Raw genomic sequence first — 15084 nt, forward strand, 5'->3', positions numbered from 1 at the left:
GTCAGAATTACATTCTTTATTATGAAAAATATAATACTGTAATTACAGCAATCACAGAAGTAGAATGTTCACTTATGAGGGAAGCATTACACTGGTTTTGGCACATTCCTGCAAAGAAAATACAATAAATGTATACTATTTTAAATATCACTAGGCTAATATAATCAGATAGAATTTAGTTTCAATTTTTCTTGTGATATAAAGTAGGCTACACTAATCAACTATACTCTCATTGGTATTAACTTGAGCAAAAAATTGTATTTATAATATTTTAAAATCAAAGATTTTTGAAAACAAAGACTAGTGTATAAAAAATACATTTCACAAATCACTGATGGTTTCTCTATCTATGCAGTGTGCAGAGATCTGAATACTGACAAGAACCATCAAACAAAGAATTCTGTCTGTTGAAACTCATTTCCTTAGGCTTGGGGCTGGGGTAACATCACAATTGAAAGAGAAATGAGGATAAATAATTGATTAAATGGTGATCTTACTCGTGTTAATTGTGTAAGCATGTGCGGCTTACAGGTTTGGAAACAGCTGTAAACAGCACATGCTTACACAATTAACACAAGTAAGATCACCATTTAATCAGTTATTTATATTCAAGTGTTAAAAGTAGTGTATGAAAGATTCAACATGGAGAAATGAGGACATCTAGAAAATTATAATATTTTATATCACAGAACAATTAATAGATATGGTTCGTTTTTGAAGAATGGATGACAACACCTATATTCGCAAATGCACACTACATTGTAAACCAGAAGAAAAAAGAAATACAGACAGACCCAGGGCGAGAAAGAGAAAATAATTTTACATGTTGGAGACATTTTTCTAAGAAGACAAGAATAAGACTTGCAGGAACTGATGTGATTATAAGGTTTCTGATAAAACATTTATTTCCCTCACATTTATTAAAACTCAAAACAGAACAAAATGACACATTAAATAAGGGAGGAGTGGGGAAAGAAACTTTGATAAATAATCATTTACACCAACTCAACCTAGAAACTATTCTTACAGTTACTTCACTTTACTGGAAAAATATTCAGTCATAAAAAATACATTTGTTGCAAAAACAGAAGATTCCATGATTTCTATTCAGGACAGAATATCTTTATATTAAACGAAAATATAAATGATAAATGTAAAAGGCGACACCCCACCAGAACAATAGAACATATGGCAAACAGGTGCTCAACACTTGTCAATAAGGACTAGCTATGCTTAAGACTTAATAATGCAACTATGAATTTTATGATGCCTGTCTAGATTATCATACTCGTAGGTTATAGAAAATTAACCCCACATATTCATTTGTGAGAAAAAATAAGGAAAAATAAACGTTCTATAGAAGCTGATCTGGCTGTTAACAGATTTAACTTGCCTGGAACTTATTTTTTTTTTCCTCGCTGTTATTTATACTCACTTTAACATCTTTGGTCATATCACGAGTTAATCTTTGGTTGAAATCCAAAGGCCTGTGTACTATTGTTGAGACTGGTTCTATTGTTGTGAACTAGATGGCGACTGTATATGTATTACTGATTTGTTATGAATATGATTTCAGTGATGAATGAGGCCGGTGATATTCAGGGATGTTGTGGCCCGAATTTCCTGGCATTTGCCTTACAGTTGAGGAAAACCCTAAAAAACCTCAACCAGGAAATTCAACCCGATTAGGAATCGAACCCGAGCCCTCTGCGTAAGAGACCAACATGCTGACCCCTATACCACAGAGGTGGTCTGCCTGGAATTGTGAATAATTTAGAATGCCAAATTTATTTCACTGAGCCAAACACACAAGTTGGAAGAAACTATGGTTGCCTTCTGCATGAAGGCATACGATATCTTACAGTTATAATATTTTCTACGTCAATTTTTAAACATACCATCACATTTTGGATTTCAATCTACACAAAAATAGAATACTGTTATTCTTTTACTTACCTTGATAGCATCAATTTCTTTATCCCAGTCTTTCTTTGCGATTTCTGGAATAACATGCTTCAGTAAAGAAATCAAACTCTGCACATTGTTTTTGAACGTGGTCATAACCTCTTCAACACAAACTTTATTTCCTGTATCTCTCCAACAGTCATAATCTGTGATTAAAGCAACTGCTGAATAACATATCCCTGCTTCTTTTGCCAACACAACCTGAAATCAATGATCATACATACCTTGGCATACATTTTTATTATAATACTTACTTTCCATATTAGAAATTCAGATTCAAATTCCAGTGAAATTCGGTACAGAAAGGGGGCACTAGGGCAGGGTAATTTATGGATTAAACTTTCAATTCATCCTTTATTTTAATGCCTTGTACTTCTTCCAATTTGGTTTATAGCTTTTACTATTATTATTATTATTATTATTATTATTATTATTATTACTAACGGCTGGGTAGCTCAGTTGGTAGAGCAGCTGGTAACGCACTGGAAGGTCCGGGATTCGATCCTGAGTGGTGATGGGATTTTCTCACTGCCAAACTTCCAGAACAGTCCTGAGGTTCACTCAGCCTCCTATCAAATTGAGTAGCCAGTGGTAAAAAAGGCAGTAAGAGCATGGTGTCGACTACACCACCTCATTCCAGTGCCGAGGTCAAGAGAGCAGGGGTCTACCTCCATGCCCCCTCCACCCAATTGTCTTCATGACGTGAAGGGACTGTATTATTATTATTATTATTATTATTATTATTATTATTATTATTATGGGTACACTTATGTTACATTCTTATTGGGGGGAGATCATTGTGACTCATCACTGTGATCTTGTACATCTTTTGTGCTAACCTTCCAGTTTAGTGCATTTTCAGCCCACACCAGCTGATTACATACGCTAATAATTGCTTATAGCCAGGTTTCTAGCAAGTAATCCTGCTTTTCATTACCCGGCAATTGGGAAATTATGTTTAAGGACAATGGAATGGAGACTGAACAAGATGGCGAGGCATGGGAAAATGAGAACCTCAAGAAAAACCACAATTGTGACAATGTCTGCTACAGCGGCGGATTTTCAGGGGAGGCAAGGGAGGCCGAGCCTCCCCTAATATTTTACCAGAACACAATATGGCAGTAATAATTTCAGCTGAATTAAGATCACAGACAAGTTACAGCAAATGAACATTTTTCCTTTTATATTAATTTTATTATTCACTACGATTAAGATGTAAGTTACGTAAAGTCGACCACATTCTGTTGGTGATGCCCGCTTGCTATACTGTACATAGTACAAATAATTCGTACTGAAAAATAACAGATAGCGCTGTAACCTGTATAGTCGACATCTAGCAGCCTGCAGTGTCTATGTGAGAGCAGGAGAGAGGAGTCTGCTACATGACGCTACTCCCCGGTAACCATGACAACAGCAGTTCAACCAATAAGATAGCTGGTTAGAAGAGTGTTTAAACTTGACTAGAACGCGCGAAGGGAGCCGATTTGGAGACGTCCTACTGACAGCTGAAAACTACTGCTTAGTCACAGCCGGTTTCGGCTGTATTCAGAAGCTTTCTCTCTTTCTCTCTTCTTGGTTTTAGAAAATTGAGTCACGTGTTGTTAGTTCTCTCTCCCTGCGTAAAAGTTTTCATTTATGTTGTTAGATTTTCTCTTGTTTGCGGGTGTTTTTGTTATTTTATTCTTTTGTGTTACGAGATGTATTTACTTACACAGTATTTTAAATATATCGAGAGTTTAGAAACAAATGCAGGTTTGTCTCTAGCTTCTTCTAGTAGCAGTTATTCAGTATGTTGTGGCCTATTTGCGAAGAAAGAGGAACGTCCAGTTAATTTGCTGTAAAATTAGGCTATGTAATAGTAATAAGCAAGCCCTGGATTCTTAGGTTCGAATCGATTTTGTTGCTATCTCGTTACTCTCGAAATATTGTTTTTCTTGTTCGTTTTATATAGCAAAGAGTAACATTCCTAAAAAGACCTAATTCATAAGTTAGGACTTAAAGTGTCCCAAAGAGTGGCAATCTTTACCAAGCCGTTGTAATATATTAACAGTATGTTGTTTATATTTATTTTTTTCCCTAAAATCATGTAAATTCCTAAACATAAGATTTAAAATCCTAAAACATGAATTGGAAAACCTAATTTTAATTTCTTAAAATCTATAAATTCTGCGCTTGGTAATGAGGTACGTCACAGGCCTTATATGTTTATATTTTCATCATTCACGTCTTGGCCTCCTCAACTTTCAAACCCACCGTCCACTACTGGTCTGCTACAACAATTCTCATTATGGACTTTACATTAAAAAAAACCATGCTTAGCATGGAATTCAACACAGACTGCCAACTTGACAGGCTGACAGTTTAGATCAATAGTATTCAATCTTTTTGCTAACATACCCCCAAAATACATTGAGAAATAAAAAAAAAAAACAATGCAAATATGTAAACTGCAATAATTATCAGCAAACATAATAAAATATGTCAGCATTTTTACATATGTAGCCAGTGGGTCAGTGGGATATGTACCTCAAGACAACTCCGTGTACCATAGATTGAATACTACTGGTCTACACCTTTTCCAGTTGTATTTCAGAAATTATCAAATATATTTCAGATTAGTCAATTTTATTTCGACTTGTCAATTCAATTTCAGATAGTATCAATTATTGTATTTCAGATTTGTCAATTGTATTTCAGATGGTATCTGATGTATTTCAGAAAATAAGCAATGCATTTAAGATTACATAGTCACTTTTATTTCACAAAATAACAGCTGTAGGCCTACTTGAGATTTTAACATATATTAAAAAAAAAATGGAAAATGAATTTAAAAAATCCTCAACTTTATTGCATTTTAGCATCCGACAGGCATATTCACCATAGCTAAAGCTGCAGCTTGAAGAATTGTACTGTGTTGTACTGCACAATCACCACCAACAATATTGTGTGTGTTGCTTCATCAATTTTACTTTCTACTGTACAGTAGGTAAATTAGCCTACAACACCAGGAGCTATGACGTCAGGAATTCCAAGATGGGTTTTTATGTACGTCTTCACTTTACACCAAATGATCTCGATTCGATTTAACATTGGAGAATAAGGTGCCAACCGTAACTTCTGAAATACAATTGACACTATCTGAAATTGAATTGACTAATCTGAAATACAAATGACAAATCTGAAATACAATTGATATTTTCTGAAATACAACTGGAAAAGGTGTAGACCATGCAGCCACTGCAGGAAACTTTAGTAGGTTTATGTAAAGCTCTGTGTATGCTACATGTGGGATAATCAATTGTTATCTTCATGTTATTATGCAAGTAGAACATTTTTAACTGTTCTCATATAGTCATAATTGAAGACTGGACATAAAGTTCCAAAGAGACAAACCGTACAAAACAGAGCTTTCTCGTGCTACTAGTAATGCAATATCATACGTTTTGTACATCTATGGGAGAAGCTAGGCTCTAAATAAAATTACAATGGGACTTACCATTTTTCTGAGTGGACTGAGCCAAGGATATACTTAAAAAAACCAATTTTCAAATATATTGGTTCGATGCTGACAGGTGGGCCATCCTGCCTCAGTCGTGATAGAGCCAGGTAGTTGCCATTCTGATAAGTCCCAGCCCCAAGCCCTTTCTATATCAGTATAGAAAATACGTCCCTAGACTTTACCCCAGTCTATTTTCAATTACTGTAGATTAAAGATGACATAGGGAATGTGGAGAGTGTTCGTGGAATTACAAGGGAAATAAGAGTATCCCAAGAAAATCCCTCTGCAATATCTGCTTTGTCCACCACAAATTTCATCATAACTTGGCTGGGGATTGAACCAGTACCATATGGATTGAAGACCAGCGTGCTAGCATTGAGACGCAGCTTAACGTGCTAGCAGAAGGTGCACAAACCGAAAATAAGTTATCAATTAAGCCAGTGGTCGGCATTTTATACCTTCAGCCATTCTACAGTGATCTATCTAGCTCATTCACCTCATATGCTACATATTAACCAACCCTGCTGGTACAGTGAAAGAGAAAGTAGGGGCTGAGAAGTCATTTCTACTTCTACTAAATGTTGTTGTTGTTGTTTCAATGCCTTGCATCTAGCAATGAAGCCATTACCATTCGTGCTCTCCAATACTTCTGGGCTACAGTGTCTTCTGCAGATAGTGCATTGCAGGTCTTCAAGTGGCTCTCGTTCATCTCCTCTTGACTGTTGCACAGGGGACACACTGGTGAATTTAGAATTTGTACTTTATGTAAGTGGCTTGCCTAGCAATCGTGTCTCCTGTAAGCAACCTGAAGGCTGCAACTGCAGTTTTCTGTGCTGCTTGTGGGATTACTTCTGGGTTCAAGATTAGGGTGTTCCATTTTTTGTTTTCGACATGTATTTTTGTTTCCTCAATATGAAGATATGAGAATTTAGAATTGATCAGGCGCTTTACTGAAGTCATTGGCAGATTTGTCGTTTTCATTTGCTGTATTGTTGTGCCTTTCTTGGCAAGTGTATCTGCCAGTTTGTTGCCCTCGATCCCACAATGTGCCGGGACCCAATGTATGTAAATTATTTTGTTAAGATTTTGAAGTTGAACTAACATGTTGTAGCAATCCTTTATTTTCTCTGATTTTTTTGTGGTGTTTGAGCATATTGCTTGAATTGCAGCTTTGGAATCTGAGAGAATTACTGCTTTATTGTACTTGTTAATTGGGAGATTCATTAATTGCTGTAGACTTATGTGTATTGCCATTATTTCTCCGTCATAGTTTGTGGTGTTAAGACCTGTTGCTTGATAAAATGAGAATAGTGAAAATGAGACTCCAGCTCCAGTTCGGTTGTCTTTAGAAGATCCGTCTGTAAAAATATGTAACCATTCTTTTGGGGGATATTTTGTGTTGACTGTTCGAGGGCTAGAGCTTTCACTACATCTGTGGGTGTAAGGGATAGTGATGCGTCTCCTATAGCCTCTCCTATCCAAATCCCAACCTCTACCTGCTCGTGGTATACCTTGCTTTATCGAATGAGGATATGGGGACCGAGTAACAGCGGTATAACTGTATAATCTCAATGGAGGAAATGCCATTAAATATTCTAATAAATCGCTTGCCTGTCACGGCATGGAGGGGCGTCCCTCAGGTAGCGGATGGAGGAAGGTCGGTGGATTTACTTATGTAATCCTCCCAGCTAGGTCCGAGGGACTCAATGACCAAAGACAGATGTGGTCCTTCATTCATATTGGGGGTTCTTTACAGGCGATGTAACTGCCAAAATGTAAAACTGGTGCCCGGTAAAAACAGTTATGATTCTGCTAAAATATCATGAGAACTTCTACTAAATGTACCAACCGCTGAATTAAGCCAAAACTATATGACTTCGTTGTCGATTAAATAGCCATATTATGCCATTAACTAGCTTTACTGTATCATATTTTATTCATCTGTATTAAAAAACATTAAAATTAGTTATTACCTCTGGGACATTAGTCATGTTGACAATGTCTCCTCCCCATAAACGATACATTTTGCTCTCTGCAAGTGAGGAATATCTTGGTCCCTCTATGACGACACAAGCCACTGATGGATGAATCTTAATGTTCAGAGCTTTTGCAGATTCTTCCACTACCTTCGCAGTCACTGGGCAATAGGCTGGCTCCATTGGAATGTGACATACACCAGCTGGCGATGTTGGTGCACCATCATAAAAAGTCTGAATGCGAGAGTGTGTCCTGAGGAATGACCATGCAATTAGGGTTACCAGGATATTTTAATGAAATGTAGGACACAATGGTTCAAAATGTAGGACATTATAGGATAATGCAGGAAATTGAACATGATCTAAAATGCAACTAAAATATTTCTTGTGTCAAAATAATAATAATTTTTTTAAATAAAATAAATCTCGTTATAAATATTTAAATAATTATAGCAGTAATACAAGAGCCCACGTGGTTCGAACAATACTAAAACATAAAAATTATTTCATAAGTTTACTTTTGTTTGCAATAGAAACATGTTGCTGGGGGGGGGGGGGGCAAATAAGGCGTTATGCTTCGTGTTCATTCCTTCCTGCTGAAAACACATACAGTATACTTTTTCACTAAAGCAGAGCGAAGTTACATTTTCTTTTCGACGAACTAATGAACCAATCTGATCTAACCTAAATTTCGACGTAGGCATCAATCTGACACACACATCAATCTCTCTTCCTTAATAGTTCGGTGCAGTGATGCCTAAGTCGAAATTTAGGTTGGGTTAAGTTATCTCACTACTTTTTTCCAAGTTCTTTTGAAAAGGGAGATAAAAATTAGAGATTTTCAGAAAAAAATTCGAAAATCGATGGTGGAGTGTATCTCCACAATTACCGTTGCCTCCACGTGGTATATTCTGGATAATGCTGCCACTCATGATGTGTCCCAAAGTAAAATATACATCCAGAGGCAAAATTTTCCACTAAAAATTTTACATTTATTTCCAGGTACAACTGCTTCCTCTTGCTCTATCTTGACAATATGAAAAATCAAGAATGATTAAGAGGAGTGTAAAGGAGGTAAAGAGTTAGGGGATGAGAAACTAGAAAAAGAGATAGAAAGCATCAATATTTACATTTTGAAAATAACCTCTTGCTCCTAACAATACCTACCTATCTATAAATGACGTCAAGATTGCCAATTCTCCAGGTCTTATTTCCTCCTTAAGAGAACCACATGCTGATGATGCCAGTATATGAGTACATCCTGCTTCTTTCAAGGCCCAAATATTAGCTCTATAGTTTATGGTACTTGGTTGGATGGTGTGTTTACGTCCATGTCTGAAATATGAAGAATGCATAATGAACATTAAGCCATTTAATATGGTTCACAAATTCACATTACTACTGATTAATGATACTGGGAACACAAGACACCAAACTCTGTCAACGAGCTATGAAAGATCGAAATGAGACTATGAGATACAATAATCATCTTACTCTCTCTTGCACTGTAAACAAACAAATTCTAAGTTTGAGGATTAGTCATATTTGGTGGTTGAGTTGTTACCATTCTTGCTATTAGACACGAAGTTTATTCATAATGATAGATTCACAGGCTATCAGCCAAGTTATAGTTGTGGAATACTCCAAGCTTTTGGCTACTGACTATATATATATATATATATATATATATGAGACAACATTCAGACATCTGTATCATCAGTTCCCTGACGATGGCTACAGAGTCAGTAGCCGAAAGCTTGGAGTATTCCACAACTTTAACTCAGCTGATAGCCTGTGAATCCATCATTATGAATCAACGTCGAGAGAGCCTTAAGTCATACACGAAGTTTATTGGTTCAAACCCAGCTGACAGAGACTGATTTGTAATTAATAATAATAATAATAATAATAATAATAATAATAATAATAATAATAATAATAATATTTTTGTTGAAAATACGGTTTGTAAAAAGTAACAATAATAATGTTAAGTTTTATTTAACGACGCTCGCAACTGCAGAGGTTATATCAGTGTTGCCGGATGTGCCGGAATTTTGTCCCGTAGGAGTTCTTTTACATGCCAGTAAATCTACTGACATGAGCCTGTCGCATTTAAGCACACTTAAATGCCATAGACCTGGGCCAGGATCGAACCCGCAACCTTGGGCATAGAAGGCCAGCGCTATACCAACTCGCCAACCAGGTCGACGTAAAAAGTACCAACATAAGTTCACTCACAAGAGAAAGGTTAGGTTTAATGGCATAACTCATTTTCGATAATGTTTCATGACACTGGTTGTCTCCATAGGCACCAATTTCGGGGGTGCTTTGCATTTTGAGCACCCCACAACTATCCAAACTAATGATACAAAGATCAGACGCTGGTGCAAAAGCAAACGGCTTTTTAGCACAGTTGCAGTTTATTTTTTCTTTATCACCTAAGCTTACTTGTGAAAGTATTTAGTCATGTTGATGCTACCAATGGGCTACTGGTTTGCAAAATCGAACCTTGTCTTTCAAGAAAGCTGTGTGTATCCTACAGTGTCTGCATTTCACAATGCAATCTTCCTTACATTATTAATTTCCACATTATGGAGTGAAGTAACACATAAATCAACAACGGCACTGCCCAAGCCACAACTCCCACGTAAGTGGCAGTCACTTCGACATTTGGACACTGGATCCATGCCACATGTTCATTCATCTCCTGAAGATTTGTATCGTAAAGAGTTTCACGAAGTTGATAGTATTGTGAACTGTTTGGATGATCGCACTGACACTTTTACTGCAGATTTTCTTGTTAAGATTGAGAATTTTCTAATTGGTGGTTTTAATGATGGTGATGGGGAACTGGAAGAAATTCATTTTATGGGGATGGCTTGGACAAGGAGAGGCTACTTTTTAACAGTTTCAACATAAATTGTATTAAACTTGAATGTGGTTTTCTTTTTCTGAGTGAGCACTCCCAATAAATTTCATAAGTCAGCGCCTATGGTTGCCTCAATGCCATTTATTTAGAAATGTAACAAATCAAAGCAATTAAAGTTGTTTTTGTTTTAGTTATGTTTTTCTTTTGGAAATTTATTCTTTAAAATAAGGATTTTGTCTCTAAAGACGCGAATAGCTCTCTAATGACAAGTGTTTGACATCATTATTTTTCTTTTATCAGAAAAATCTAGTGTAAAAGACATGCCATCAATACCAGTGGCGAAGCTAAGATGTAAATACTGGGTAGGCTGAAAAAAAATCTTCTTACCTTGTATCTTTTTATACACTAGATGTATATCGGATTCTCTATCAAAATTTTTGTGACTCAGACCCCACAAGAAGATGATGACCACTCATTTTTACTCCCAAACAGAATATTGTACAAGTAAAACAATATAACTTATTTGTCTCAGAACATTCTATTAGCCAAGGATATTTCTTATACAATGAAAATTTCTATTTTGTCTTCCTTCAATGAAAATATGGTGTCGATTTCCTATCTTTGTAAACACATTTTGTTTCATACGTCCAACTTGAAAACGGCTTCTCTTTTAATTCTACAAGTAATGACCTTGAAATGTTCTCTCAGTATGAGCCATTTTACGCAAAATTAATATGTAGGTTACACACACATGCATACATTTTTAAATAAACTAAACTCAATGCTGCACTTTCCGAGAACACCAATAGAGCACAATGTAATATTGTGACGGAAGGCTAGCCTCTTTTTGTATGGAAATATAGCAAATCGATACCTCCTCCTGGTCTCTTCTCAAGCTTGCGAGTCAAAGTCGTAGCCAAGCCTTTAGAGGTTTTTTCCACAAGCCTCATGGCTCGCACAGCTCTCTCCATACTGGAATGACTGCAAACAGTGAACTTAATATATGGAAGGATCTGAGTGCAACCCAATGTTACTATACATCGTTATTACGAACTTATACGCCTACTGTTACTAGGAATAATAACTCAAATTTTTTGGGTATGCTTCGCCACTGATCAATACCTGCATTATTCCAATGTTTGTTGCTGTATCTATTATTTCTTCTAAGCATCTTATATCTATCATTTATCTGTTTCATAATATAAAAGTAAATAAGTATCAGTACTAGATTATTTGTGAAGGTAATTTCTATACCATATCCCTTTTGATCAGTATTGCTGCTTTGTTATCCATGATCTAGAATATATCGTAATAAGGTGACCAGACGTCCTCTTTTGTTCGGACATGTTCTCCTTTTTAGGCCTTTGTCCAGGGTCCAGGCGGATTTTAAAAAAATCAAGAAATGTCCTCCTTTTGGTAACTTGTATTTCTGATATTTTGAAATTATCTGATTTGACGCCTTTTTCAAGTAATTTGCCTGTAGCTGGCAACAACATCGACGGAATATATTCTTTGCTAATGATCATAACTCTCTTTGCTGCTCCTTGTTATGGTCATTAGTCACAGGTAGCTAGTAAATCGAGAAACCGAGGTGCGAATGTAAATCTAAATAGATATTTTTTGTCCTCAACAATTACAGTTTCCTTGACTTTGATATGTAGCTACGTAACTGTAAAATCATTAATATAAAGTTTTTTCATAATTGTTTTGTAATAAAATAGGTATTGACGTAATTTAAATTATAATATAGACCACAACCTAAATCTAAGTACATATTTTCTGTCCTCTTTTTTCGAACAATGTCCTCCTTTTTAAAGCTTTGTGTCCTCTTTTTTTATCTCTGTGAATCTGGTCACCTTATATAGTAACATTACTTCAACTTTCTAAAGTTCTTATACTTTCCTGATTTCCAACATATTGTTCGTGTTCCTTTCAGTTACGTAACGAATATAATTCAAACACAATGGGACTCCCCTTCCCACCAGTCAATCCATCCCCAAACCACTTGCACAATCCTACTCGATTCCTTATGGTTAGGATCTATTCCATTCTATTCTGATTGTTGTCTTTACTTGGTTACTAGTTGAATATTAAATTGCTACCTAAGATTACCAACTCAATCCATTCATTTCAGCTATTTCGGGTATTTGTCTAGATCTTCAAATATCTGCTCTAATTTCTGTCACTGATCTTATACTACCGAATACTAAAGTAACTGAATCTAGGAATTTTCTATAGGCTGACAAAATAATTTCGCTGTGAACTGGCAGTTGAAAAACGCTATGCTAGACTATCTGAGGAAGAATCCTCGGAGAAAATCATTATTTATAATTAGGGTAGATATAAAATTTTGTCATACTACATAAGATGATTATACCCATCATTTGTTAAACTAAGAACTCGTTTAGACAATGATGTCATTCTTCATCAGAGGGTAATCCCCATTTTCTATAAATTAGTGTGAAGCCTTCTAAATGTGCGACGCAGCAATGGAAAGGAAACAATTCAAGTGGCAATTTCCCCTATAAGTGTGCTGTCAAGTGATGTCTGGGAAAAGAACAAATATATCACTATGCTTCGGGGTTGAAACTGTAAGGTTTCCAATCCCTCCATTTCCTGACTTGGGAACACAAAATTAAATTCTCCAGAATTCTTTCTGAATTAGTAAATGTAGACAAAACCATTACGTATTAATGTCGTGTAAAACAAATTTATGCATAGAAAATGCTTGAATGCAAATAAATTGTAAGAATCTGTTTTATCCATTAATTTTCTCAACTACTTATTATTCAATTCCAGAACTTTGTTAAGTTTGGATCGAATGAAAGAGTGGTGAGGCTCGCATGAGTTGTTCATTTATCTTCAATGAAATTAATCTCGAAAAAGTATGGTAACAAAAAAAAAAAATTCGCAGAAAGAAATAGCCGTCATTACACTGAGATATACTTATAGCCTATTTAGTTACAGATAAGATAAGCTACATAATTCTTTTAGAAACATATTCCATTTAGGAGTGCAAGGAGAGATTTAGCCACACACTGAATTATGTCTCTTTAAACAAATACCTTGCTAATAGAATACAGTCTACTCCACTGATTTTTCCTTCAATCAAAACGTCAGAAGGATCACCAAAAGGCGTTGTGACTGACTTTTCTTTTCGGCTCTCCAAAATATCAGGGTCATCCAGTCCCGTACCACCAATGATTCCAATCTGTTAACAGAGAAATTTATTTATGAGAAACTAGAATTTGTACACGTCCGAGCCAAAGATTTGTAGACATACAGGTGAGTAACGTAGAAGCAGGTAGAAATGGGTGAGGATTTGGAACTTTTGCTTGACACCGCTCACTGCTGTATTTTCATCTAAAAGTATATTTATGGTAGTATTAATTAAAACAGTAAAACTTTATGGCTACCAATGCCTACAATACCTAGCTATATTAAGTTTTATCTGCTAACTGATTTTTATAGGCCTTCTTTTCATTTCTTGGGTTCATTATTCACATAGTCTTTATCCCAATTGTTCAACTCACTTTCTCTATTACAACTAATACTACAGTGCTAAGAGTAATTGAAGTCATTTTTACATTAATCGGTATCTGAGAAGCTCGCACTTGGAAATTACCATTTAAATTCAGACTTGTTTACCAAATTACCGTGCAATATAAAATTATTCTAAGCTGCAGTATTTGTTAATGAGTTCCGAGAACTCTTACCTTTATTGTGTGTTTTGGCATATTACTATGTTCTAAATGTAAATATAAACAGAAATACACAATATTTCCAACCAATTTAAATCCAAGGACACCGACCACGACCTGTTGCAACCACGCTTTCTGAAGTTCTATTTCCGCCGCCGCCCGTATCACCTGTTTCTCGCAATATCGATCTGTTTAAAAATCGACAGTCGAATGAATATCGAGGAATGCCATGATCGAAATCACTGTTCTTTACAATGAGTTAGAACTCTTTGGTTCTGTATGAAGGCAGACTACAGCACAGAATATAGTGCGACTATGTTTTCTGTGGTCTTTCTCACCTGGACAAAATAATTGAAGAATGGAAATCATTAAAACCCCCAGGGAGTATATATCGATTGAAATACAGTATTACCACAGTCTACTACATACAGTCACGAAGCTTGAGTTTTGAGGGTGCTAGAAACAATAGACTGTGACGGTACTATTTTGCATTGCCTGTAATGAGGCGATATTAGCGATCCTAGTGGTGAGCAACTATCTAATGTTTGCATATTTACTACGTATTGAGCTTCGCGATTGTATATACTAGACTGTGGTATTACAAACAGTAATTTTTGCAGCTGACCAAATACTGATGACAGAAAGTGAAGATGATTTGGAACGATGTTTTTTTTTTTTACTTTATTATGCTTTCAAGCTCAATCCTTACAGCTTATGTTTAAATGAACAGTAATTCTGAGAATAAAGTCCAGAGAGAGAGAGAGAGAGAGAGAGAGAGAGAGAGAGAGAGAGAGAGAGAGAGAGAGAGAGAGAGAGAGAGAATCCTGTATGACTTGAGGCTTTCCCGGCGTTTGATATAGAATAACTCTTCTCGGGTTCTCAGCCAGGTGAGTTAGAGAATGGAGAAAGGAACTGGTCACCCTATCCCATTATCTCCTGGCCTAGTTGCCTCATGAGTGATGTCTTATTGTTGTTACTTATGAGCAGGGAACGGATTTATATGGACTAAAAATATATGAAATATGTAAATATATATGTAGTTATTTTTACCAAAATATGGAATTAAATATGGAT

General features: G+C 35.9%; 1 protein-coding gene across 1 annotated transcript; it reads right to left on the reverse strand.

Moving 5' to 3' along the window:
• Nucleotide 1: 1 nt before the first annotated feature.
• Nucleotides 2–14184, reverse strand: Mtap (Methylthioadenosine phosphorylase). Its single transcript, XM_069825965.1, has 6 exons — nucleotides 14026–14184; nucleotides 13375–13520; nucleotides 8608–8775; nucleotides 7438–7693; nucleotides 1957–2166; nucleotides 2–108 (listed from the first exon to the last, which is right to left on the reverse strand). The coding sequence occupies exons 1-6, from the start codon at nucleotides 14044–14046 to the stop codon at nucleotides 73–75; spliced, it is 837 nt and encodes a 278-aa protein (XP_069682066.1). The 5' UTR covers nucleotides 14047–14184; the 3' UTR covers nucleotides 2–72.
• Nucleotides 14185–15084: the final 900 nt, after the last annotated feature.

This window comes from Periplaneta americana, chromosome 5 (genome assembly GCF_040183065.1).
Source record: "Periplaneta americana isolate PAMFEO1 chromosome 5, P.americana_PAMFEO1_priV1, whole genome shotgun sequence".
Lineage (NCBI taxonomy): Eukaryota > Metazoa > Arthropoda > Insecta > Blattodea > Blattidae > Periplaneta > Periplaneta americana.